We start from the raw sequence: 22,157 nt of genomic DNA, 5'->3' as shown, positions 1-22,157 counted from the left end.
TAGCTTCTTGCTGCGTTTGCGCTTGAATGTGGGCCACTGGATGCTTCTCTGGAATGAATAGACGAGAATTCCATTTGGAGGAGGCCGTGTATGCCATTCTTAATTGATAATGGCATATATTTGAATAATTTTCATTTACTGAATATGGAATGTCTGCTGTAATTGGTATAGGACAAGCGGTGCCAAACCTCTACCACCATTGTACATCGCATGTTGAGTTAAGCATCTACATAGTTACTGCTTCCTCAAAACTATGTTCCAGTCAGATAATACAGCGGTGAATGACTACAAATATCCATTAATCATACTCATATGTCATGCCCATAATTACCATCCAAACCTCTCCACATGCAAATACACCCCCTGCGCCCCCGTCCCCTTGTGTACCGCCCGCTCATCACTCAAATACACCACGCTGCGACGAACTTCATCTGACAGGCCCACAGGCCCACACACTACGACTGCGCTCTCTCCTTCTGCTTTTTCGAGGGCTTTGCGGATGATGTTGCGGGGTTTGGGGCGGCCGGAGAGGATGTTTATGTTCTTGTCTCTAGTTGACCGGTGGGAGGATGGTTCCGTTTTGGGGGTAGGTTTTTCTGGCGTCGTGTCTGTAGTAGTTATTGCTTCCTGGGACGTGTCTGTGTCGGTTGGAGCTACATGTCCGGAACATGTGCATATTTTGTCCGCAATCTGGTCTTCATCGACAGTATCAACACAGCAGCAGCATCCACCGCCCGACCGACAGCAGTTTTCATGCGTTGACGAAGTGTGGTAGGACGGCGTTACAGAACGAACAGAGGCGTCGTCTTTGTGTCGCACCTTTTCTGCCCCTTCAGCGGGGTTCTCACCCCTCGTCTCTGCCAGCTCGTTAAGCTGCAGACACACAGTCTGCTGCACGACAGGCTCCAACTTCTCATCACAAGTAACGTAAACACTTATTTCCACCTCTCGGGTAATATCCGGCTGCTCGCGGCGACACTGCTCGACCTCCGTATGGACGGCTTGCAACTCCCTCTCAAACCAGGACAGCTGGGCTCGCGACTTGACCACCCACACGACGCGAATGCGCTTCGTGGCTGTTGCACGGGGGTTTCCTCCCGTAGCACTCTCCTTCCATCCCGCGATAATATCCCGCAGACAGGGCATGATGTACGTGGCTCCCATGCCACCTGCCAGCAGGACTACGCTGTCAAATTGCCGGAGTGGGCGGATAGCCCCGTACGGTCCGTCGATGAATACCGTGCGGGTCTTCTCTTCGGCTGGTATCTCTGACGAGCCAAGGATGCCGTGCTGCTTCGATGCGTAGCGGAAGAAACGGCGAGTTCCGCCTTTCTCGGCGCGTATTAGGAACTCCATCTTGCCGTCTGATGGGATCGAGGCGATAGTGAATGGATGACTCTGCAGGGGCACGAGCGAGTGGCACGTCAGGAACACATGCTGGCCTGCTTTCCAGCTCACCGTCGGGTTCTCGATCGTCACGCGAGTGACATTCCCCGGCAGGGGAGTGAAAGTCGCGCGGTGAGCCCAGAGTGTCTGCTTGGTGGGCGAACGATGAAAAATAGACAAATTGGCGTAAATCGCCCATGCATACCGCGCAACACGGTCAAACACCACCAACCCGATGGGAATCCACACCCAAACCTTGACTTCAGCCGGGGCATGCAGCCAAATAGCGACGAGAAACCCCACAAACAGGACGAGATGCTGTAAGACAAAGAATTCGTAGCTCAGCCGGCGCACGGGAGCCATCGACGACAAGACGATAGCAGTCAGGATGCACCACGCGCTGAACCCGCGTTGCGTCAGCGGGTCGTTGCGCAGCTGGTACACGATGTAGTCGTATTGCGCCCAGTTGCGAAACCAGAAGCCCATGTGGATGGTCGCTGTCAGCCAGAGCGTGCGGGCGATCCAGCGGTGGAGCCAGTTGAGGCGGTTGTAGCTTGTGCCGGAGAGGACGCCGATGATGTTCGCTCTTCCTGCGAGGAGGAAGATTAGGGGGAGTTGACAGATTGCGATGAATCCTGTGCGGTAGCCGACGTCTTCCCATTTCCAGCGGTTGGCTGTGTCGAGCTTGTAGAAGCAGAGGACGAGGATGATGACTAGGTTTGCTAGGATCAGGGAGACTGGGCCTAGCGGGGCGAAGTGAAATATGTACCCGCGGATGGACCGTGGGGGGAGAGTCGCGTAGCTGGCTTCGCGGACGATGGCTGTCAGTGTGGCGTATGTGTTGAAGAAGAGTGATTTTGGTTTGGATGGGGTGAGCGTTGTGTCGCGTAGTCTGTAAAGGTTAGATGATGTTCCAGATGAATGTAGAGTGAGGTACCTCTGGTATGCAAGACAGCGATTCAGAATATTGACGACTGTAGCTGCTGCGATGACGCTTCCCACGACGGCCCAGTACATGCGCTGGAGATGGAAGAGGTCGGGGACATCATCGCCCATGGACATGTGGCCCATGCCGGGCATGTTGTATTGGTCTGTTAAGACGAAATATAAAGACAGAATACAAAGACAAAATAAAAAATAAAAAATAAAAAATAAGGGTGGTTAAAATGAGGTTATTCGGAGATTGTGAATGGAGTATAGAGACAGTGGGGACGGATGTGGTGGGCCTGAGGCAGCCTTATGATATGCATTGGTGAATGCATGGGGAGACATCATGATGGTTCGAGGAAGACAGAACAGATCTATCAATTGAGATATAAGAAATCAATTCTATTAAAAAGAATTTTCCAGTTTATTGCCTATTAATCAATACCTAGGTATACCAGAATCAGCCACAAAATCAAACCGATTGAAAGATAAAGAGATCATAGACAAATGCAGTAGGTAATAATCTGCTCAAGTCTGCTCAAGTCTTTACATGCATTCAGCCACCATCCTTGTCTTTGATTGGCTCCGAGGGGAGGAAATGTGCTCACGCCCCGCCCTGGCCGGCCAAAAGGCTTGGCATGGGCCCGCCCTGGGTGTCACCATGGTTTCATTCATCATTTAACTTATATGTCCTTTCCATGCTTTCTCTTTCTCTTTTGTTTTTCTTTTCTCAACTCAATTGCTCTCTACATGCCAGTAGCTGTTACAGTTCTCTCTATCCAGAGAGATAATATCCATCATGGACATGAGCAGCATGGACCATGACACCATGGCTACCCCGTCTCCGCCTTCATCCCACTCAACAATGACCATGGTCTTCATAAACGCCCACGACACTCCGCTCTTCTCCTCGCAATGGACGCCCTCGTCCTCCGGCAGCTACGCAGGTACCTGCATCTTTCTCATCGTCCTAGCCATCATCGCCCGCGCTCTTGTCGCATTCAAAGTCCTAATGGAACGGCACTGGTTGGACGTCCACCTGAACCGTCGCTACATCGCCATAGCCGGTAAATCCACCGAAGCGGGGCGCATCGAAGCGGATCCCGAGGCGAAGAAAGCATCGCTGGTGTCGGCGCAGGGCGTCGAGGAGTCCGTCAAGGTGGTGCGACGCGCCGCGCGCGACCCTCTGCCTTGGCGGTTCAGTGTTGATTTACCGCGGGCTTTTCTTTATCTCCTCATTACGGGGGTCTCTTATCTTCTGTATGTGTTTCTGGTGTGATTGCGCTGAGGCGCTTGCTAATTGCTTTGTAGGATGTTGGCTGTGATGACGATGAATGTGGGGTATTTCTGTTCTGTCCTTGGGGGGGCTTTCTTAGGGGAGCTGGCTGTGGGACGGTATGTCCAGTGGGGAGAACATGATCATTGATTTGTTGGGTTTATGGGATGTTTGGAGTTGGGGCAAGATATTGCATATTAGGCGTTGGACTTGCATTTGTGGACACTTATTTTCGATACTTATTGTTGCTGGCAACTGGGTATCATCCTGAATTTTCCATCTTTGAGTTGTGGTCCATCTGTGTGGCTTTTCCGCATTGAGAGTGTACCTATAGAGTGATGTATAGAGCTGATCCTCCTGAGGAACCAGTGATCTCTCTCCCGTGCATGACCCATGGATCACTGCAGTCAATAAGTACCATCCATCACGTTCGTCAATAATCAGGTACCACATACCGCTAAAAACATGCGAAGATATGAGCACATTTCCTAGCCAGATATTGCCTAGTTCCTGTAACTTCGGACACATAATCCGCGATCCATGATCCGTGCGAGATGCGCCATGCATGACACTTGTATGTTGGTGTCAATAACCCTAGACTTCTGGTTGAAACCGTACTGGTACAGCATAACCATTGACCTATCGATGTTTGTGGCACGCAGTACCAAGCCAACAGACAGTGATAGTGGGATAGACCAGTACCACAGTCGATACCTCTCAAATATACTCCCATCTCCTGCATCTTTCGTAACCTCTTCTTCAACATACTCTCCACCCTCACTCTTTTATCCCCCCAACTATCAATCTCTCAACCATAATCCTCACAACCACAATCTCACAATACTTACCGTCAATCAACCACCATGAAGCTCCCCCTCCTAGCCCTACCCTTCCTAACCTCCCTCGTCTCCGCCCACTTCAGCCTCAACTACCCACCCCCCCGCGGCGAAAACAAAGACGACATGCACACCTTCCCCTGCGGTGGTCTCGCGCAGTCGTCCAAACGCGCCCCGATCGCCATCTCCTCCGACGGCAAGGCCACGTTCCCTGTCGCGGTGACAATGGGCCACGCGCACACGGCGCTTGAGATTCTCCTCGCGCTGGGTGCCAATCCATCTGATAACTTCAACATCACGCTGCACCCGACCTTTGGCGTTATGGGCCTCGGGTCGTTTTGTATCCCTGATGTGGTGGTCGATGAGGCGCTCTTGGGGACGAAGGTGGTAGATGGGATGAATGCTACGCTGCAGGTGCAGTCGAATGGGGATCCTGCGGGGGGGTTGTATACTGTATGTTCTTCTCTTTCCCTTCTCTTGTTTTCTTTTGTACCTTTCAGCTTGCAATTTTCTTTGTTCACTGCTTCGCTCTTCTATCTTTCCTTGCTTTTCTAGACAGACAATACTAACGAGTAACCCACACAGTGCTCCGACATCCAATTCTCCTCAACATTCACCATCAGCAAATCCACCCCCTGCCAAAACAACACCGGTATCTCAGCCGTGCCCTTCACCGGCGCCAGTGCCGAGCGCAACGCCAACGAGTCTACCTCAAGCGGTGATCCCCAAGGTGGTACCGACGACAGCCATAACGGGAACCATAGCGATAACCATGACAGTAGTGGTGGCTCATCGACGCATGGAAGCTCGCCTACTTCTACTTCTGCGGCTGGGGGTGTGGCGATGGAGACGGCTGCGTGGGGTATGCTGGGTGCGATGGTTGTGGGTGGTATTGTTGTGCTTTAGGGTTGACTGGCGAGTAGTTTTGTTTTGTGTTATGTGTGTTTGCTTGACTCGTGCCCTTGATTTGGGGAGATACGCGTAAGTCTGGTCAGAGGTATTCTATCCAAAATCCCATAACAAAAGTCATCATTTGAGATACTATTTTTACTGTCGTGGTGTGTTGGTAAACTATAACCTGCTAAAGCGCCAGCGCTACAACAGAGTCTATATATATAATCTGCTCCAGTGCCCAAAGTGCCCAAGACGATGCCTCAATCACTCCCAAATGGATATATCTGCATAAACTCAATCGAGTGCCCCTTTTATTATTCCGTGACAATATTTGGCTGGTCTCGTTGTGTATCTTGGTTCATCGTATCTCACCGTCAGATGGTGATCATGAGGGCTGCTTTTCGGTATGTCTCCATTGGAATTTAGACGGAGGAAACACCCTGAATTAGTAGAGTCGTATAATCAGGTTAGTATGAAATCTCTCAGTCGTCTGATAAAGAATTCATAAAGATAAATAAACAATTAAAGCAATAAAAAAAAGGAATGAATCTTCATATCCTATGGTCACGTGCATCCGGGCTAGGCATCCAAATCTGCTCGCCTAAATAAACCTGGTTATCCGTACGCGTAGGTGCAGACACGACATGGTTCCTGTGTGACAATAATAATGGACAAACTGGAAAAGCTGCGCCCAGTGGGTGAGTTGCTGTGGTTATTCCCCCCATAGAGCATAATTGACACAGGCAGGCCGGCTGGAACAATGCTCGACTGCGCGCCACGCTCTCGGGTTCTACAACAATGTGGCTGTCACAGCCAGCTACTCACTCCCAGAGTCCTATACACTCTCGGTGAAAGATTATGTGTATAAAGTCTGTGAGATACTCATCGGCCAACATCCCATTCTGTCAGCCATTCCCGTTGGCGAGGATACCAAAGAGCCGTATTTCGCGCGTCTCCCCGAGGTCGACCTGAGCACACCAGTCAGCTTCCAGGCGCGCACTGGGCCTTTCCCTGGTCCGGACGAGGCAGATAGCGAGCTGGACGCTGTTTTACAAGCGCAACATAATACACCTTTCGAAGCTCCATCGCCGCATTGGAGACTCCATGTATTAACCCATCCCGCCGAGAACCGGCGCTTCACGGCTGCCTTTGTATTCCACCATGCCATCGGCGACGGCACCTCTGGGAAGGCCTTCCATCGGACTTTCCTACAGGCACTGCATTCCATTGCATCGCTGCCTCCCGGCGAGGCCCAACAGCTGATCCGCTCACCACAATCGCCACTACTTCCGAACATGGAAGAGCTACACCCTCTCCCCCTATCCATCCCCTTCCTCGCAGGCGCTCTCTTCCGCGAAAAGATCTGGTCATCCACCGACCCCGGTCTATGGGCGGGCTCAGAAGTCCGCCTACCGCTGGAGACAAACGTGCGGCACGTAGTGATCCCGAAGGCAGTAGCCAGCTCCTTCAGAGACAGCTGTCGGCAGAACGACACGACAATCACCGCCGCGCTGCAGACACTTATCGCGCGTGCTATTCTCACTCACGCCCCCGAGCATTTCACCAGCGTGCACTTCTCCGGCGCCATGTCCACCCGGCGATGGATGCCCGATAGTATCACCGACGACTCCATCGGCGTCTGGGTCCAGGATTACAGCGAAGACTACACCCGCAAGGCCGTCACTTCGGAGACCTTCCCGTGGGCCGAGGCCAGACGCTCTCGGGAGACGATCGAGAAGGTGCTCCAGCTCAAGGGCAAGAACGCGGGCCCGAACCTCCTCAAGTACGTGGGTGACTTCCACGAAGAGCTCTACCGGTCGAAGGTGGGGAAGCCGCGGAAGGCCTCGTTCGAGGTGTCGAATATTGGGGCGTTGGGGGTTGGAGAGCAGGAGGCGGAGCGCCCGCAGATTGGCCGCTTGGTCTTCTCTCAGAGTGCTAGTGTTACTGGGAGTGCTATCGAGGTGTCTGTTGCTAGTGGGGGTGATGGGTGCTTGGTGTTGGCTTTTACCTGGCAGACGGATGTTGTAGACGCTACATTGATGGCTTCTGTTATAGAGCAGGCTACGAGGGAGGTGCATGGCGTTTGCACTCTGTGATATGAATATACTAGTGGTGGTGGTGTATATAGAGGTGGCTTTCAGTATATAGCACATTAATGACTAATATTACATGATTACCTTACAAATATCCGGTTTGCACTAAAGAATACCTTTCCTTCTATGATTATCCTATCCCCAGATGAACAGACGACACCGCTGTCTACAACGAGCTGTCCGGGCGGTGAGGCGCGGAATAACCTCGGCGGCAGAATGGCGGGGATTCACCATCACTTTTACTCCGACCTTCTTCAACCCTTCGACCTCGTTTCTACATCTGTTGATTACAATTTCAGATAAACATATACTATCAAAATGACACCTCGCGCCCCCTTTATCGTTCCCGCGCTCAAGAAGCACACCGCGACCGTGATCATGGCCCACGGTCTCGGCGACAGGTTGGTTGCTTGATGGTCAATGTTGCTACAGATTGTTTACTGACTATGGCTGGCTTTAGCGGTGCTGGATGGTATGCCTGATATTCGAAAAACAACTACAGCGGTCTGGATTGACTCGTCGCTAATTCAGACAGGATGGGTCTGGCTCAGAACTGGCGCCGACGGGGCATGTTCGACGAAGTGGCCTTTATCTTTCCCAATGCGCCTATGATTCCCATCACAGTGGTACATCTTATCTCCCCTGCTCATTTGTCATCGATGGCCTACTAACTCGCGTCCTTCTATATCTAGAACTTCGGAATGTCGATGCCCGGCTGGTACGACATCACCAAACTCGGCCGTGACGTGAGCGACCCTTCCTCCCTTCAGCGCATTCAACAAGAAGCCCCAAATTAACACCTCACCAGCTCGACTTCGAAGAGTCCATCCGCTCGCAAGACGAAGAGGGCATCCTCCGCTCGCGCGACTACTTCAACGTCCTGATCAAGGAGCAGATCGACCAAGGCATCAAGCCGTCGCGGATCGTGCTCGGCGGATTCTCGCAGGGCGGCGCCATCTCGGTCTTTGCGTCCATCACGAACAAGGAGAAGCTCGGCGGTGTGTTCGGACTGTCGTGCTACTTGCTTCTGAGCGACCGGATTAAGAACCAGATCCCGGAGGACTTTCCGAATAAGAAGACGCCGTTTTTCCTGGCGCATGGGTTGGACGATGAGGTTGTGAACTATGAGTTTGGGAAGACGTCGTCGGAGTTGGTGAAGCAGTTGGGGGTGGAGGATGTGACGTTTAAGTCTTATCCGTGAGTTTTCTCCCTTCCCTTCTCTTTCGTCTTACCTTGTTGGTGTTGGTGAACATTTGCTGAATGGCTGGACAGTGACCTTGGACACTCGGCCGACCCCACGGAAATCCAGGACCTGGAGCAGTTCCTGAACAAGACGATTCCCGCGGAGAGTGAGACCGCCGCTGGATTATGAATCCGTGATGGCGAGGGCTATGTGGGAGGAATGGGAGTACAGATGACATATGGCGTAGCTGTAGGGCTGATCCTTCTGGTGGCTGCCATATGGGCGTCGAAGGTCAGGAGCCGGGATCAAGCAGAACCATGAACCTATATTGATTGCTATGATATGTAGAGCTAATCAATAATGATATAAGTCCAATACATCCAACCTCAAGTCAGATCCGTTGCCGTAGTGTACGTGAATACCGGTAAAGGACTGGTTCATGAGGATCTCCCGAATCGTTAGGGTTTAGCCGAGCAGCCTCAGGCATCGCCCACACAAACTCACGATCTTGGATTGGAACACCACTCTCACAGACAGAACATAGGATCATGAGGTACAGAGTATCCTAGTTACTCTCTAGATATCATACGTAGTTAATATCAACCCATCTATAATTCAATCCCCCGTAGAATTGGTCCCGCCAGTGACGCTTTTCTCCCCCACACAAAAGCGGTGGTCGACGGGAATCCAATCCAACCTCACCAACTTTCTTCTCCTCCCTCCACTCTCGACTTTCCTCCTCTTCCACCTCTCCAATACTATCCAGCTCCCTCATTACACCGGTAAATACCTCCCTCCTTATTTCCCTATCAAGGTATCAATCCTCTCCAGTATTCCATTCCCTTCCACCAGAGAGAGAAAGATTGATCTACCCGCCGCACACAAAACACACCTTACCGAGTCCCCCGATCCACAATTCCCGATTATTCAATCACACCTTTCCCTCACTGACGTCCTTCACCTTCTTTGCTCTCCCTCTAGGATTCTCGAACCCACCCCCCACACCGTCATCATGGATCAGGCAAAGTTGGCTCGGATGCAGGCTAGCGTGCGGATTGGTATGTTCTTTTTATTTTTCTTCGTTTTTGGGGGATTGTTGGGGGGAGTCTAGCTGGGGAAGGAAGGGAAGGGAAAGAATGAAATGGATCGGATAGAGGGGTATGGACAGATGGTATCATGTCGCGTGGATTCGCTGTTCACGATTGATCGGTTTGCGAGATGCGTGCAAAATTCCTGTGGGCGCGATCGGTCGTTGACTGTCTTGTTCACCCCGCTATCTGAGATCTGGTCCGAGCTAGATGGGATGGATGGGGATTTCTTTTTGGGCAGGATGTTTACACTGAAATGAATTATGTCGCTAACGAGCTTACTCTTACAGGGTATGTATAATTCTAGTTCCTACATCGTTTCCCCAAAAACCACCATACATGTCGAAAGCATCGAATGTCGAATCCAGTCGAATCGCACCATTTCCCAAATACAACCACCAGATACATCCAAAATCATGAATTCATAAAAACCGATAGCTAACTGCCCAACAGAGGCAAGGGCACTCCCCGCCGCAAGGTCAAGAAGGTCCACAAGTCGTCCGGTGCCGACGACAAGAAGCTGCAGGCCACGCTCAAGAAGATGAACGTGCAGCCGATCCAGGCCATCGAGGAGGTCAACATGTTCAAGGAGGATGGCAACGTCATCCACTTCGGTGCCCCCAAGGGTGAGTTTACATATACCCTCCAGCACGAAACCAAACCCCTCGCCCAAAACGATCAGCTTGAAAAATGAAATAAAAGAGTGAAACTAACAATGGGCTAGTCCACGCCGCCGTCCCCTCCAACACCTTCGCCCTCTACGGCCACGGCGAGGAGAAGGAACTCACCGAGCTGGTCCCCGGCATCCTGAACCAGCTGGGCCCCGACAGCCTGGCCTCCCTCCGCAAGCTGGCCGAGAGCTACCAGAACATGCAGAAGAGCCAGGCCGGTGCCGAGGGCAAGAAGGACGAGGATGATGACGATATCCCGGATCTGGTCGAGGGTGAGAACTTTGAGAACAATGTTGAGTAAAGGAACCGCTTTTCTTTTTTCTATTTAAATGAATGAGCAACTTTAAAAATTCCATCACATTGGTTTATCTTTTTTTTTTCTTACTTGATTTTTTCTTGCGTTTATTATGATTTGATGGTTGAGTCGTGATATTTTGGTTTGAATCGGGTTCCAGTGATTGATTGATCGATTGTGGTGGATTATTTGTGGTTAATCATCCGCTGGCCAAAGTTGTAAAGCATGCATGACCTGGTGGTTATCAAAATCAGATATCCATTGTTCACAGTACCATGGTATCTCACCCAAGATCAATTGATACGGATTGACTCTTATGAGCATTGAAGAATCCACGTAGACATTGCTCATGTGGTGTCCACACCAGTAGATAAACCAGTTTTGATACATACGACGCAGGTATACATAGGTAGTTCACCATGCAAGATAAAAGAAAATACAGTATACTAGATTTAACTTCTGTAATAATGGAGTAACTAGCCATGTAAACACACCATGGTCATCATGCAATTATTGAAAAATTGAAAAAGTAGTACATATCCGAGCGCCACCACTAAATGCTATCAAAACGTACAGCAAGAGCTAGTCCGGTAAAAGATCATAAAAGGAAAAATTTTGCCCTCACGACATCCACCCCATCCCATCTCATCCCTACCAGTGAGTGTGGATCTCCCGAGAGGTGAGCTGTGTTCACTGGAGGTACGCGTCCCTGCGGACGGAGCGGTTGCTGCTGAGGATGGTAGAACTGCAGTCGCAGTCCAGTCATGTTGAGTCAAGTTAAAGCAGCCAAGATGTAGTCGAGATCAAGACTCCTCTCGTAGCCCGCAAATGTCTGTCCCCAACACCATATCCACCATATACCACAGTCGCCAGTACGTGTTCGACTTGTCGTAGTCGAACGTGCCGTCTTCTTTCAGTTGCGGCCCGTCGCCGACAATGTCGCCCGTGAACCAGCTGAGGATGGGGATCGAGCGGAGCACGCGCTCTGTGACTGTCGGCTGAGGCGGGAGGGCCTCCACCATAGGACGCAGCTTCGTCCGCCGGACGGTGGGGATGTGCGTCATGAATTCCGACTCAGGCTTGGGCTCCTGCGGCGCGTGTCGTTGTTGCAGCCCGGAGAACGACCCCTGGTCGATGCCGGTGGCTGTGGCTGAGCTGGCGGTCGGGGTGGACTCCAGCGATTGCGAGTGCTCTTCCGTTTCCTCATCGACGTCTGGTACGCTGGATAGATTGTTCATCGCGAACGATCGCGGTAACGTGGAGCGCTCTTGCGTCTTGCCCTGGAGGAACGTAGTCGAGTGCGAAGTGCTCAGCGTGCGCGGCGCCTTGGACGCAAACTGTCCCGCCACGGCAGACCCCTTCGGGATGGGGACATCCTCCGACGGACCATGACCACGGTACAACTCGCAGAACACCAGATGATCGTCAATCTCCTGCGGCGAGTAAAAGCAAGCCCGATCCGCAGCGGTCGTCGAGTCAAACGTGACCTTAATCCAATGAAAACCCCCAGCATAGTGCTTCGACTTGCGATTCGCATCAACCGACAAATCCTTCCGAATAACCACATCCCCACCACTAAGCAGCTGGGAGAACGAGCTCGCCGAGTTGGGATCGCTGCGCGGGTAATCCTCACAGATAGCGCCGCGCGAGATGCGCTCATACTTGTCGATAACCTTCCACTCAAAGTCCTTGCTGCTGTATCCGTAAAAGATACACTCCGTGGCGACCTTCTCCGCGACCTGCTTGCGCACGTTGTCCAGACTACTACTCGACGACGACTTGGGCAGCGTGCTGCTCCGCACTTGTTCATCCTCCTGCTGTGCGGCGAAGAGCCGCCCGAACTCGGCTACGTTGGGGTTCTCGCGCTTTGCGGGCGTGCCTGTGCGTGTGCGCGATCGGGTGTGCTCGTATCGGGCGTTTCGTCGCTTGCCGAATGGGCCGGTTTCTTCGGGTGGTCGTCGGGGGTTGCGGGATTCACTGGCTGTATTAGTACGAAGATATACAATCCGACGTTTCTGCTGAGGATTAAATCTCACTCTTTGTAAACGTAGCCCCAGGGCAGAAGATTTCCCTTCTCGTCTTTTGCGCGCTCCTCCGGAGGGACGAAGTGGTACTCCATGGTGAGGCGCTCGCTTGGGCGTCAGGAGATATGTAATGTGGAAAGGTGGGAAATAGCAAAATACAGAAAGCAGATACTCCCAGTAGAATTAGTGGAATACCCCGAGGCAGACTGGAGTCAGGATAACCGCAGCTCGACCGGATCTGCCAAAACTTTTGGATAAACAACTGTTCGCCCGGATACCGTCACGTGATGTATGCAACTATGCGCTTACCCGTTTGGGACTCACTTTACCAGTACTACGTACTACAACAACTGCAGCTCTCTTCAGGTATATCATCGTTTGAAGACATAGTTCTCTCGTTTGTCTATCTCATGGAATGCAGCCATTATAGTTCAAATTTCCGTTCATACTAATTCTGCCGCAAAAACGTAATCCCCCCTGCATCACCCTCTATCCCACAAACGTCTGCGAAATCACCCACTTCCCGTCTCCGTCTATCGACATGCTCCTCGAAATCCTTCAACGAGCAGGACATGCCAGGCCCCGATTGACAGTACGGTAGCGGCACGACCTCATCGTTGATAAGGGTACGGAGGAACGGCGTTTCATCACGAGCACCCTCACCCGAACAAACCATCCTCTCCAGCACAATGCGACCGCCCATCGGCATCACGGTCGACGTACGCCACGTACGGTCTGCAGCCATGTGCGACGTAGGCAGAGAAGGATCGTATTTGGGATCTTTCATGATATCTAGCGCGGTGAGAAACGGGGCGATGTCTCCGTCGTGGACACTAAGGAACACCGTTAGCACTGCCAAACCCAGTAGTAAACATTCATTCCAACTCACAAACTGAAAAACGTAGTCCCAGCTTCAGGCCCCTTCCGGAGTAAATCCGCCGTAGCATTCAACCACAGCCATCCCATCGCGCCAGCATACGGCGTCCCAGGACCCGCACGGTAGTAGTGGATCAAGTCACGGGCATACTCAAAGTTATCCCAGTCCTCCTTAGTAAAGACATCACACCAGGGGCTTGCACCGCGCGCGATCATCTCAAACCCACACATCTCCTGCATGCTGAACACCTCTACATTGCTGAACGGGCCCAACGCGGCATTGCCCTCGTCTGCGATCAGCCGCTGAGCGATGGGCGGGATATACGCTTGCTGGAACAGCGCCAGCATGTTGGCACCATTGTCATGGCCGGCAACCGCGTCGTCAACGTACCGCAGACACGTATCACCAGGTGTCAGCGTGTCAGCGAGCCGATCAGCCGTCTCGGGGATGATTTCCAGCTCGGCTTTTCCGTTCGCCTCCCAGTCGAGCCCGAAGAGACCCGCTGCGAAGTAGCGCGCTGATTCGATGACGCGGTTGCAGTCGCTTGCCCAAAGGCGCACCTTCTGCGGTGCCAGCAGGTGGCTGTAGCGGGTGCGGAAGCGGACGCCTGTCGTGAAGGCTTGCAGGATGCCTGCGTAGGGCCCCGTCGTGGTTAGCTGGTCGAAGTCTTTCTCTGGGGTGGCGGTGAAGTAGGTCCAGTTGTTGAGGAAGGATAGGGAGCCGTTGGTGATGACGTTGGCTTCTTTGAGTCTGTTGAGGAACTCCAGGTGGCCTGTCTCTCGCTCGTTAGTTTGGTTTACATCCATGCATACGGGCAGAGTGATGGTGGTGCTGGGACATACGGCTTCCTGCTGATGTGGTCGGGTATCGCTCTCCGTGGCGGGACATCTACATTTGTTAGTTATGCTCATAGCAGGTGCTCCACTAGTAGAACAAGATCCAAGACGGTAACAACGCAGCTATCAAACCATGAACATACCATATGAACCTGATCAACCGAGCATTCCTCCGGCGGATCCACCCCCTGCGCCTCAACCCCTCCATCAGTCTTCTCAATCCAAGGCCCATTCCCTCCAAGATGATGAAGAATATTCCACGGCCGGACATCATCATCTCTGTGTAAAGCCTCCCTCCCCCTCAACACCACCCGCGAGGGATGAAACCACGTATTCCAACTCGGCGAATACGGCGCGAAGGAAACATGACCACCACTACCACAGCCCAGCCATACCGGGCCAGCCGAGTAAAGAGCAGCCGCGATCGCAGCCAGAAACGCAAACCCCAAGGACAGAGCGCCGAACATTTTCCCTGGCTGGTTAGTTTCAAGGGGAGTGATGTTCGGTCTGGCGAAGACAGGCGAAGGCATCGCGCATGATGATCGACGGACGGGGCCTGATTGTTGGTGCCAAGACCGGTTACGGTGGGGCCCGCAGGAAGACTATTGTTTATTGGGATACGGCTCGTGCATTGGGGGGAGATACTGGAATTGATGAACTTGGCATGATTTGGATTGTTTGTGGATAGGGGCTGAGCTGAAGGGGAGCGGTTTGTCCATTTTCGTATGTATGCTGCATGCACTACAGTCTCTACAGAATATAGTCCAAACTATCGAGGGTAGGCCTGGACTACACACCTCGTCGTGGAGTGCTTTGAAACAGTATCAAATTAGGAAATGCTTGAACCACCGCTATTGGGCCCGAATTACCCCATGTCAAATACGATCATCACATAGAATAGAAAAATCGAGGGTTCTTATCCCCAAGCTCCTCGATCTGCTCATCCGTCAACCCAGCGACCTTCTCATCCTCGAGACCCTGCGCTCTGCGACTGTTCTTTCCACGATAGTAAACCCACATCAGAGCGTAGATCACCCCCGCGAAGCCAACAAGCGCGAGCGTCACGGCATTTCCACGCACGTAGCGCGGCGCTTCATTGGTCTTATACAAGAAGGGAGACATGACGCCGCTCACGTTGCCAAAAGTGAGTTGCAGTCCAGTGGCGAATGTTCGCTTTCCGTAGCGCGGTAGGTTGGTGGGCAGCCATGCGAGGGGAAGACCCACGGCGACGTACAGACCCAAGGCGATGAGCAAGGCGCCGAAGTAGTGGACGCCCGAGGACGTATCCGAGATGAGGATCCCGTACCCGACGACGGAAATGGCGGCAAAGATACAGGAGTAGAGCGCGCGCTGCTGGGTTCTGTCGCTAATCCACGCTACGGCCAGGTACGCAATGGCCCCCAGCGCGTAGCAGGGGATGGTGAGCGCCTGCACCTCGGCAGTAGACCATGAGCCCATGCCTTTGATGATGGTGGGGAGGAATGTGCTGTAACCGTACAGCATCGTGTCCACGCCGAACTGGGCGATGCAGAAGACGTAGATCCTCCAGTCGAGCGCGCCCTCTTTGACGTCGGCCCAATGGAAGTTCTGGGCCGAGGCGGTCTGGCCGGTTTGGCGGCTGCGGAGGCGGACCACCAGTGCTCTGTCGTCGTCGTTGAGGTAGTAGGCGGTGTCGGGGCTATCCGCGAGGAAGAACCAGGTGGCTATCCCGATGAGGACGGTCGGGATGCCTTCGATGATCATGATCCATCTCCAGCCCCGGAGCCCACAGATGCCCTCCATGAAGCCAATGCCGTACGCCAGGAGACCTCCGCAGGCTCCGGCAATGGCAGCACTGCTGAACAGATAACCTGTCCGCAGTGCGAGTTCGCGCTTGCTGTAGAACATCGTCAAGTACGTCACGAGACCGGGAAACAACCCAGCTTCCACGACCCCTGCGGAAGTTAGTGTGTGATATTTCCATGGGATTACAACTCGAACTAACCCAAGAGAATACGACAGGCGATCAGATCCCCATAGTTCCTGGTGATTCCTGTCAACGTGGCGATAATACCCCAGATAATGGAGATCATTGCGATATAGCGCCCAGGACGCAGTTTTTTGATGAGCAGGTTCGACGGAACCTCGAAAAACTGAAGAGCTATCAGTGGCTGCATTCAGTGTTGGTCGCCTCGACGGGCATCATACACAGTAAGTCACGAATAGAATGGACACGGCGGTTTGGTACTGGTCTCCGACCAGACCAAGGTCTTCTTCCAACCCGTAGAGTCTTGCATTGCCGATGTTTACTGAGACGGGTCAGTCAGCCGCTTGCGACGTAGGGACAACAGCGGTGGAAGTGGCGACTCACCTCTGTCCAGAAAGCTGAACAGATACAACAATACCACAAATGGTAAAATGTGCATATCAATCTTTCGAATCAATTGTTTCCTCTTCGCCTCCTCCATGGCGGACTCCTCCAAGCTTCCCTCGTCTGGAAGGTCCGAGTCGAAGCCCAATGATGGGGCCTCCACATCCTTCTGTGGTGTATGTTGTATCATGTCGATCAGCTGAGGAGTGTGTCCCTTTTCTTTCGTTGCCTCTGCTTATGTCAAGAAATGAAAAGCTTTTCAAAAAAAGCTTTGAAACAGAGTAAGGGCCTTGCCACTGGAGATGACGGTTTCGGGGGTATATGAGAGGACGAATGCACGATCAGTCCATGATAACCACCGATACGAGATTATATCACCGTGCTGGAGCTAGCCAGGGGGTCCAACTGGTATGCAGCCAGACCACAGTAGGACAAAAGTGAGCTCATGTGGGGAGTGATAAGGCGGGCAGACTGCCAAGAATCCACACCGGGGATTATCGCGAAGAGATTTTAACTTTTTAAAGTTGGGGGGTCTACCCACTCTTCACCCGATTCGCCCCTGGTTAGCGCGTCGCCGCTTGCTATGGGAATGGAAGTTTTGAATACAGTATACATCCTCCCATATGGAGGTTGAGATACAACCAGATATGGATGATCCTGCTGGTTGGCCAACGCTAAAGTGGGATAAACTGTTCAACGTTGCAGGAAGATCGTCGTTTGACCCCCACTTTTGGTACTCTAGCAGCGTCCCGACTCTGGGGAACTACTATACGAGTAATTGGCATATATTAAGAGTACCAAGAAAGTCTAATAGTATGACATGACCTGGTCGATATTTTTTGGATAGTCTCGATAGAATGCATAAACCATTGAATTTATATTGAGAGAATCAAGTGTATTGTTTTTTTATGATAGTTGGAACAACATACAGACCTGGGATGTAGACAATATTAATTTGAGGATTTATCCAGCAATCAGACACTAAACCATTTTCAATTATTATAGGACGACACAGGTGATATACAGAGCACTTTCAATCTGTATGAAATCCAAAACCAAGTGGTATTACACCCTAGGCAAATTATAAAATCATGCATGGTACCACATTAAATTCCTGCTTGTATCTTTTACTATTATGCCGGACGGTAACTTTCGATGGAGGCGTGTATAGCCCTGAGGTAATCTATATTCCTTCGTCAAGTAGACTTGGCTTCAAGTGAGGCTGTGGATTCATACTCTCTGGAGCCCTGGTCTCCCATCACACTGAATTGGAATTATGAAAAGTGCCATGATATTGTTTCCATCCAAGCCGGAATTCCACTTCTTGATTGCTACATATCCCTCGTATCGTGCCACGTGGTCGTGTTCATTGTTTACCAGCCGTGTTTGGCCGCCTGCTTGGTCTTCTACAATTCTTGACATTATACCCCCCACCGACTTACGGGGAGTACCCCGTGATAAACAATATGAGGCCGTCCATTCCTCGTTTGTCCGCCTTGTTTCGCAAGAAACCCTTTCCCATACCTTCTCCCGGGCCATCGCTACCGCCCAGCATACCCGTGGATGAAGAGATCTCGCCAGTGTACAATTCCAAGAATTTCTACCCAGCGAAGCCTGGAGAGGTCTTCGCCGATCGCTACCAAATACTAGTCAAGGTTGGCTGGGGCGCGTCTTCAACAGTATGGCTCGCGCGTGAATTGCAAGGGTAGCTAGACTTAGTGCTTTCCATTCAATTCGGAGCTCTCTCTGTCTCTAATGAACAAACAGGCATGTCGACGAGCCAGAGAGCGTCGTGGCGCTTAAAATCGCCAATAACAATGCCAGCTCTGCTAGTCATGAGCGCGAGATTGAAGAGCTTATTTCCACGGCAGACCCATCACATCGCGGTTGCTCAGTTATACGGACATTGTTAGACTCTTTTGAAGTTCAAGGCCCAGAAGGCTGTCATTCGTGTCTTGTGTATGAGACTATGAGGGAGTCATTGTCGATGTATCGGCGGCGCTTTGTTGATAAACAGATACCACTGCCCCTTGTTAAGATGTATCTTCGGGTTCTTCTTACGGGGCTTGATTATCTTCATAAAGATTGCAGAATAGTACATACCGGTAAGTTCATCTACGGCCTTGCTTCCCGTCCTTGATGCTAAGACTGTCTAGATCTGAAGCTTGACAACATCATGGTTTCAATCGAGGATCCAGCCGTTCTTGCTGACTTCATGAATTCTCAGCTTGAGAATCCGATGGCTTTCAAGACTGATTCTACAGGAAGATCAGTCTATCAGTCCTGCAGTAACTTCGGACCGCTGAAAAGCCTGAGAAGTATCCCACAACTTGTCGACTTCGACTCGGCAGCCAGACTCGAGGAAGACAATGACTATGGCATCTTGCCTATCCAGCCAGACCACTATCGGGCGCCGGAGGTTATATTGGGTAATGGATGGCAAATGCCTGCGGATATCTGGAATCTTGGTGTTCTGGTGCGTCTCGGTATTTTCCAAATCTTTTGCATCCGCTAATGCCATTCCAGTTGTGGGATATGGTCGAAGGCAAAGAGTTATTTCGGAATAGAATCCATGGTCAACAAGGTCGCTACGATGCTAAGTTACACATCGCCGAGATGATAGCCTTACTCGGGCCGCCCCCTCCAGAGGTCATACAGAGGTATCAATACACACGAGAGTACTCGTGGCCGGAACCCATCAGCGGAGAAGACAACAGGCTATGCAAGTCCGTGGAGGAGTTCTTCTGCGGACCATTCTTTGACAGTAATGGTGGGTTTCCTATCCCGAACGAATGATTCTCAGGCTAACGAATATCTTAGGTCGCTTTCTCTACGAGGACCTGATACCCGACCGGAAACTAGGCGACACGGTCTCCTTCCCTGAGGGAGAGGAGAGGGAAGAGTTTCTAGATCTCGCCAAGGGAATGCTTGTCTGGAATCCAGATACGAGGAAGAAGGCAGGCGAACTGGCGGAGCATCCTTTTCTTCAACTAAAGAAAAAGAGCGCCTGATCCTGCGAGGCTTGCTAGCGGAATGACCCGGAATCGGATCAAGTACCGAGCAGTTCACTAACAATAGACTAGCAACGAAAGGACTCGTTTAACCACAGGAGTTAATCGTCCCGAAATCAGGTAGATCAGGTAGCGTTGTCGAAGATGCTATCTGACTATCCAACTAACTGGGAAAGGGATACAATCTGATATTCTATGCTAGATAGAAACTCAATCGCTTGTAAAACATCCTTGTGGTAATCAGACAAGCATGCACGCCCACTGGGCCTATAATGTTGAATGAACTGCCTTACATGTAGCATGGAAAAAGCAAGCCCCCAATAGTAAGAAGAAGAAGACTAGTGGGTCACCTTGCTTGTTTTATAATCTCTTCCCTGCATTCAACCATGTCTGGAGGCGTCAACTGCGTTGTTCCTGTTGAGGAAGATGCCGTCGTGTGGAGAAGCCACATCTCTTAACCGCGTCAGGACACTCCCAGCTGAATACCCTTGCCGAGGCTAATAAGCTCAGGTGCGGGGGAGCATCACCCTACCCGGTCAATCCAACCTCATCTCAATAATCAACATCCCTACAACTTAGCTATACCCCAATTGAATACTTACAACACCTATTTTTCCTCTCGGATCTCGTCAAAATGCCTGAACGTTACGGCGACTACCAGACGGAGATCTATGGTCAAGGGGCCATTGCGGGTCTGCGACCGAATGTCACGACCGACCCGCGTTTGCTCGAAGAGCAGGCGAAGAAGGCCCTAGGCGTCCGAGGCTACAATTATATTGCGGGCGGTGCTGGCGAGAAAGCGACGATGGACAGCAACCGATTGGCTTTCCGTCAGTGGAAGTTGTAAGCTGTTTCTTTTCGGAGACTACTCGGAGCTAGGCTGACAATACATTGTAGAATACCCCGCATGCTGAGGCCGGTACGTGTGGGCTGTCGGACACAGTCGCTCGCGATTTACTAATGGATATCACCGATATAGATGGACAAGCAGGACCTTACGGTGAACCTCTTCGGCCAGGACTACCCTTCCCCGGTTCTCATGGCGCCGGTCGGCGTCCAGAGCATATTCCACGAAGACAAGGAGACCGGTCTGGCCGAGGCGTGCTCCGAAGTCGGCATCCCGTATACCCTGAGCACGGCAAGCACCAGCTCGATCGAAGAAGTGGCCCAGTCGAACGGAGACGGAAAGAGATGGTATCAGCTTTACTGGCCCCAAAGCGACGACATCACCCTGTCGCTGCTGAAGCGCGCGAAAGAAAACGGGTATTCCGTCCTCGTGGTCACGCTCGACACTTGGTCCCTGGCATGGCGACCGGCCGATCTGGACAACGCATACGTTCCGTTTTCTACGGGTGTTGGGTGCCAAAATGGCTTTTCGGATCCCGTCTTTCGCGCCAAGTTCGAGAAGGAGACTGGTACCAAGGTGGAGGACGATATTCTCGCGGCGTCGAGGGCCTGGATTAGCGATGCGTTTCCCGGTCAACCGCCCACTTGGGAGAGAATTGCCTTCCTGCGGAAGAACTGGGATGGCCCGCTGGTGCTGAAGGGCATTCAGCATGTGGACGACGCTCGATTCGCACTCAAGGCCGGGTGTGACGGTATCGTTGTCTCGAACCATGGCGGTAAGTTCATGAGATCTCCGTGCGTCTGACACTAGCGCATAATCCGCTGACTATCATTCAGGCCGACAGGTGGACGGGGCCATCGGCTCCCTGGAAGTACTACCGGAGATTGTTGACGCGGTGGGCGACAAGATGACGGTCCTGTTCGACTCCGGCGTCCGGACCGGTGCCGACGTCATCAAGGCCCTTTGCTTAGGGGCCAAGGCAGTCCTTGTCGGTCGGCCTTTCATATACGGCCTTGCTATCAACGGGAAACACGGTGCCAAAGCGGTGATGCAAGGTATGCTGGCCGATCTATGGCAAAACATGTCTCTGGCTGGGATCTCCGGAGTCGCCGAGTGCACTCGCGATAGGCTCCGAAAAGTCCCGTATGGAGGTGACGCGAAGGCCATGCTGTGATATCAGACGCTAGTAGCCCGGTGTAAAATAATAATCATCATAACCCAGGCGATAGGGGATCGCAGCGAAATCAGGCATTCAGGCTGTCATTCCGGCACAGCTCATGTATAATGATTACTCATCAGCTATGATGCCATCCTTGTGACGGACGGCACAAGAGACATAACCCTGCGATGAGAAAAATAGTAGCATATCTACGAAGTATCCATGTCAGATCCTCGTTAATATTAGAACATGTCATGGATCCACCCAACTAGTTTCGAAGTGATGTGGAAGATAGAAGCGGTCGGGATGATGTATGTTTCGAGCAACTTCTCCGTAGTGAGAGTGTTGAATGTTGGGGCGACCTCAGGAAAATCACATGCCCGCATATGATTCTCGCCCATCCC

The 22,157-nt window shown here is 51.9% G+C and overlaps 9 protein-coding genes across 9 annotated transcripts; 7 read left to right on the top strand and 2 right to left on the bottom strand.

Annotated features, from left to right (window-relative positions):
* Window positions 1-322: 322 nt before the first annotated feature.
* Window positions 323-2,606, bottom strand: P168DRAFT_273382 (ferric reductase family protein). The gene is made up of 2 exons (XM_024835370.1): window positions 2,324-2,606; window positions 323-2,278 (listed from the first exon to the last, which is right to left on the bottom strand). Exons 1-2 carry the CDS (start codon window positions 2,464-2,466, stop codon window positions 328-330), a joined length of 2,094 nt encoding a protein of 697 aa, XP_024690887.1. The 5' UTR covers window positions 2,467-2,606; the 3' UTR covers window positions 323-327.
* A 441-nt stretch (window positions 2,607-3,047) lies between these two features.
* On the top strand, window positions 3,048-4,019 carry P168DRAFT_306450 (copper transporter family protein). Its single transcript, XM_024839030.1, has 2 exons — window positions 3,048-3,573; window positions 3,625-4,019. Exons 1-2 carry the CDS (start codon window positions 3,113-3,115, stop codon window positions 3,737-3,739), a joined length of 576 nt encoding a protein of 191 aa, XP_024690886.1. The 5' UTR covers window positions 3,048-3,112; the 3' UTR covers window positions 3,740-4,019.
* Window positions 4,020-4,369: 350 nt separating this feature from the next.
* Window positions 4,370-5,451, top strand: P168DRAFT_312444 (putative GPI anchored protein). The gene is made up of 2 exons (XM_024839570.1): window positions 4,370-4,878; window positions 5,011-5,451. Exons 1-2 carry the CDS (start codon window positions 4,453-4,455, stop codon window positions 5,329-5,331), a joined length of 747 nt encoding a protein of 248 aa, XP_024690885.1. The 5' UTR covers window positions 4,370-4,452; the 3' UTR covers window positions 5,332-5,451.
* A 535-nt stretch (window positions 5,452-5,986) lies between these two features.
* P168DRAFT_257551 (uncharacterized protein) lies at window positions 5,987-7,460 on the top strand (the record flags this gene model as incomplete). The annotated part of the gene is made up of 2 exons (XM_024834559.1): window positions 5,987-6,013; window positions 6,063-7,460. The coding sequence occupies 2 exons, from the start codon at window positions 5,987-5,989 to the stop codon at window positions 7,413-7,415; spliced, it is 1,380 nt and encodes a 459-aa protein (XP_024690884.1). The 3' UTR covers window positions 7,416-7,460.
* Window positions 7,461-7,666: 206 nt separating this feature from the next.
* Window positions 7,667-8,963, top strand: P168DRAFT_292379 (palmitoyl-(protein) hydrolase). The gene is made up of 6 exons (XM_024837571.1): window positions 7,667-7,813; window positions 7,873-7,884; window positions 7,948-8,038; window positions 8,105-8,158; window positions 8,221-8,609; window positions 8,685-8,963. Exons 1-6 carry the CDS (start codon window positions 7,731-7,733, stop codon window positions 8,782-8,784), a joined length of 729 nt encoding a protein of 242 aa, XP_024690883.1. The 5' UTR covers window positions 7,667-7,730; the 3' UTR covers window positions 8,785-8,963.
* Window positions 8,964-9,660: 697 nt separating this feature from the next.
* P168DRAFT_44405 (nascent polypeptide-associated complex subunit family protein) lies at window positions 9,661-10,750 on the top strand. Its single transcript, XM_024841950.1, has 3 exons — window positions 9,661-9,974; window positions 10,137-10,309; window positions 10,408-10,750. Exons 1-3 carry the CDS (start codon window positions 9,940-9,942, stop codon window positions 10,653-10,655), a joined length of 456 nt encoding a protein of 151 aa, XP_024690882.1. The 5' UTR covers window positions 9,661-9,939; the 3' UTR covers window positions 10,656-10,750.
* A 368-nt stretch (window positions 10,751-11,118) lies between these two features.
* Window positions 11,119-17,314, bottom strand: P168DRAFT_312440 (allantoate permease family MFS transporter). Its single transcript, XM_024839569.1, has 9 exons — window positions 16,737-17,314; window positions 16,574-16,674; window positions 16,371-16,518; window positions 15,279-16,320; window positions 14,530-14,665; window positions 14,393-14,438; window positions 13,563-14,322; window positions 13,123-13,506; window positions 11,119-12,626 (listed from the first exon to the last, which is right to left on the bottom strand). The coding sequence occupies exons 1-9, from the start codon at window positions 16,924-16,926 to the stop codon at window positions 11,453-11,455; spliced, it is 3,981 nt and encodes a 1,326-aa protein (XP_024690881.1). The 5' UTR covers window positions 16,927-17,314; the 3' UTR covers window positions 11,119-11,452.
* An 888-nt stretch (window positions 17,315-18,202) lies between these two features.
* Window positions 18,203-19,983, top strand: P168DRAFT_306446 (putative protein kinase; the record flags this gene model as incomplete). Its single annotated transcript, XM_024839029.1, has 5 exons — window positions 18,203-18,441; window positions 18,504-18,841; window positions 18,893-19,212; window positions 19,263-19,506; window positions 19,557-19,983. 5 exons carry the CDS (start codon window positions 18,203-18,205, stop codon window positions 19,745-19,747), a joined length of 1,332 nt encoding a protein of 443 aa, XP_024690880.1. The 3' UTR covers window positions 19,748-19,983.
* Window positions 19,984-20,315: 332 nt separating this feature from the next.
* P168DRAFT_292371 (lactate 2-monooxygenase) lies at window positions 20,316-21,912 on the top strand. Its single transcript, XM_024837570.1, has 4 exons — window positions 20,316-20,590; window positions 20,645-20,666; window positions 20,727-21,369; window positions 21,431-21,912. Exons 1-4 carry the CDS (start codon window positions 20,382-20,384, stop codon window positions 21,766-21,768), a joined length of 1,212 nt encoding a protein of 403 aa, XP_024690879.1. The 5' UTR covers window positions 20,316-20,381; the 3' UTR covers window positions 21,769-21,912.
* Window positions 21,913-22,157: the final 245 nt, after the last annotated feature.

Source organism: Aspergillus campestris (genome assembly GCF_002847485.1).
Source record: "Aspergillus campestris IBT 28561 chromosome Unknown P168scaffold_10, whole genome shotgun sequence".
Lineage (NCBI taxonomy): Eukaryota > Fungi > Ascomycota > Eurotiomycetes > Eurotiales > Aspergillaceae > Aspergillus > Aspergillus campestris.
This window is presented reverse-complemented; position numbering and strand designations above follow the sequence as displayed.

What these genes read in the sequence shown, in the direction of transcription:
- P168DRAFT_312444 (XM_024839570.1), top strand. Translation starts at nt 4,453, where the DNA reads ATGAAGCTCCCCCTCCTAGCCCTACCCTTCCTAACCTCCCTCGTCTCC. An exon ending in CTGCGGGGGGGTTGTATACT is followed by an intron (nt 4,879 to 5,010) that starts GTATGTTCTTCT and finishes TAACCCACACAG; the next exon opens with TGCTCCGACATCCAATTCTC.
- P168DRAFT_292379 (XM_024837571.1), top strand. Translation starts at nt 7,731, where the DNA reads ATGACACCTCGCGCCCCCTTTATCGTTCCCGCGCTCAAGAAGCACACC. An exon ending in CTATGATTCCCATCACAGTG is followed by an intron (nt 8,039 to 8,104) that starts GTACATCTTATC and finishes TTCTATATCTAG; the next exon opens with AACTTCGGAATGTCGATGCC. An exon ending in GTGACGTTTAAGTCTTATCC is followed by an intron (nt 8,610 to 8,684) that starts GTGAGTTTTCTC and finishes ATGGCTGGACAG; the next exon opens with TGACCTTGGACACTCGGCCG.
- P168DRAFT_273382 (XM_024835370.1), bottom strand. Translation starts at nt 2,466, where the DNA reads ATGCCCGGCATGGGCCACATGTCCATGGGCGATGATGTCCCCGACCTC. An exon ending in CGCTGTCTTGCATACCAGAG is followed by an intron (nt 2,279 to 2,323) that starts GTACCTCACTCT and finishes TAACCTTTACAG; the next exon opens with ACTACGCGACACAACGCTCA.
- P168DRAFT_306450 (XM_024839030.1), top strand. Translation starts at nt 3,113, where the DNA reads ATGGACATGAGCAGCATGGACCATGACACCATGGCTACCCCGTCTCCG. An exon ending in ACGGGGGTCTCTTATCTTCT is followed by an intron (nt 3,574 to 3,624) that starts GTATGTGTTTCT and finishes ATTGCTTTGTAG; the next exon opens with GATGTTGGCTGTGATGACGA.
- P168DRAFT_292371 (XM_024837570.1), top strand. Translation starts at nt 20,382, where the DNA reads ATGCCTGAACGTTACGGCGACTACCAGACGGAGATCTATGGTCAAGGG. An exon ending in GCTTTCCGTCAGTGGAAGTT is followed by an intron (nt 20,591 to 20,644) that starts GTAAGCTGTTTC and finishes AATACATTGTAG; the next exon opens with AATACCCCGCATGCTGAGGC. An exon ending in TACCCCGCATGCTGAGGCCG is followed by an intron (nt 20,667 to 20,726) that starts GTACGTGTGGGC and finishes TCACCGATATAG; the next exon opens with ATGGACAAGCAGGACCTTAC.
- P168DRAFT_312440 (XM_024839569.1), bottom strand. Translation starts at nt 16,926, where the DNA reads ATGATACAACATACACCACAGAAGGATGTGGAGGCCCCATCATTGGGC. An exon ending in GACCACATCAGCAGGAAGCC is followed by an intron (nt 14,323 to 14,392) that starts GTATGTCCCAGC and finishes AGCGAGAGACAG; the next exon opens with GCCACCTGGAGTTCCTCAAC. An exon ending in ACGTTTTTGCGGCAGAATTA is followed by an intron (nt 12,627 to 13,122) that starts GTATGAACGGAA and finishes TAATACAGCCAG; the next exon opens with TGAATCCCGCAACCCCCGAC.
- P168DRAFT_44405 (XM_024841950.1), top strand. Translation starts at nt 9,940, where the DNA reads ATGAATTATGTCGCTAACGAGCTTACTCTTACAGG. An exon ending in AACGAGCTTACTCTTACAGG is followed by an intron (nt 9,975 to 10,136) that starts GTATGTATAATT and finishes ACTGCCCAACAG; the next exon opens with AGGCAAGGGCACTCCCCGCC. An exon ending in CCACTTCGGTGCCCCCAAGG is followed by an intron (nt 10,310 to 10,407) that starts GTGAGTTTACAT and finishes ACAATGGGCTAG; the next exon opens with TCCACGCCGCCGTCCCCTCC.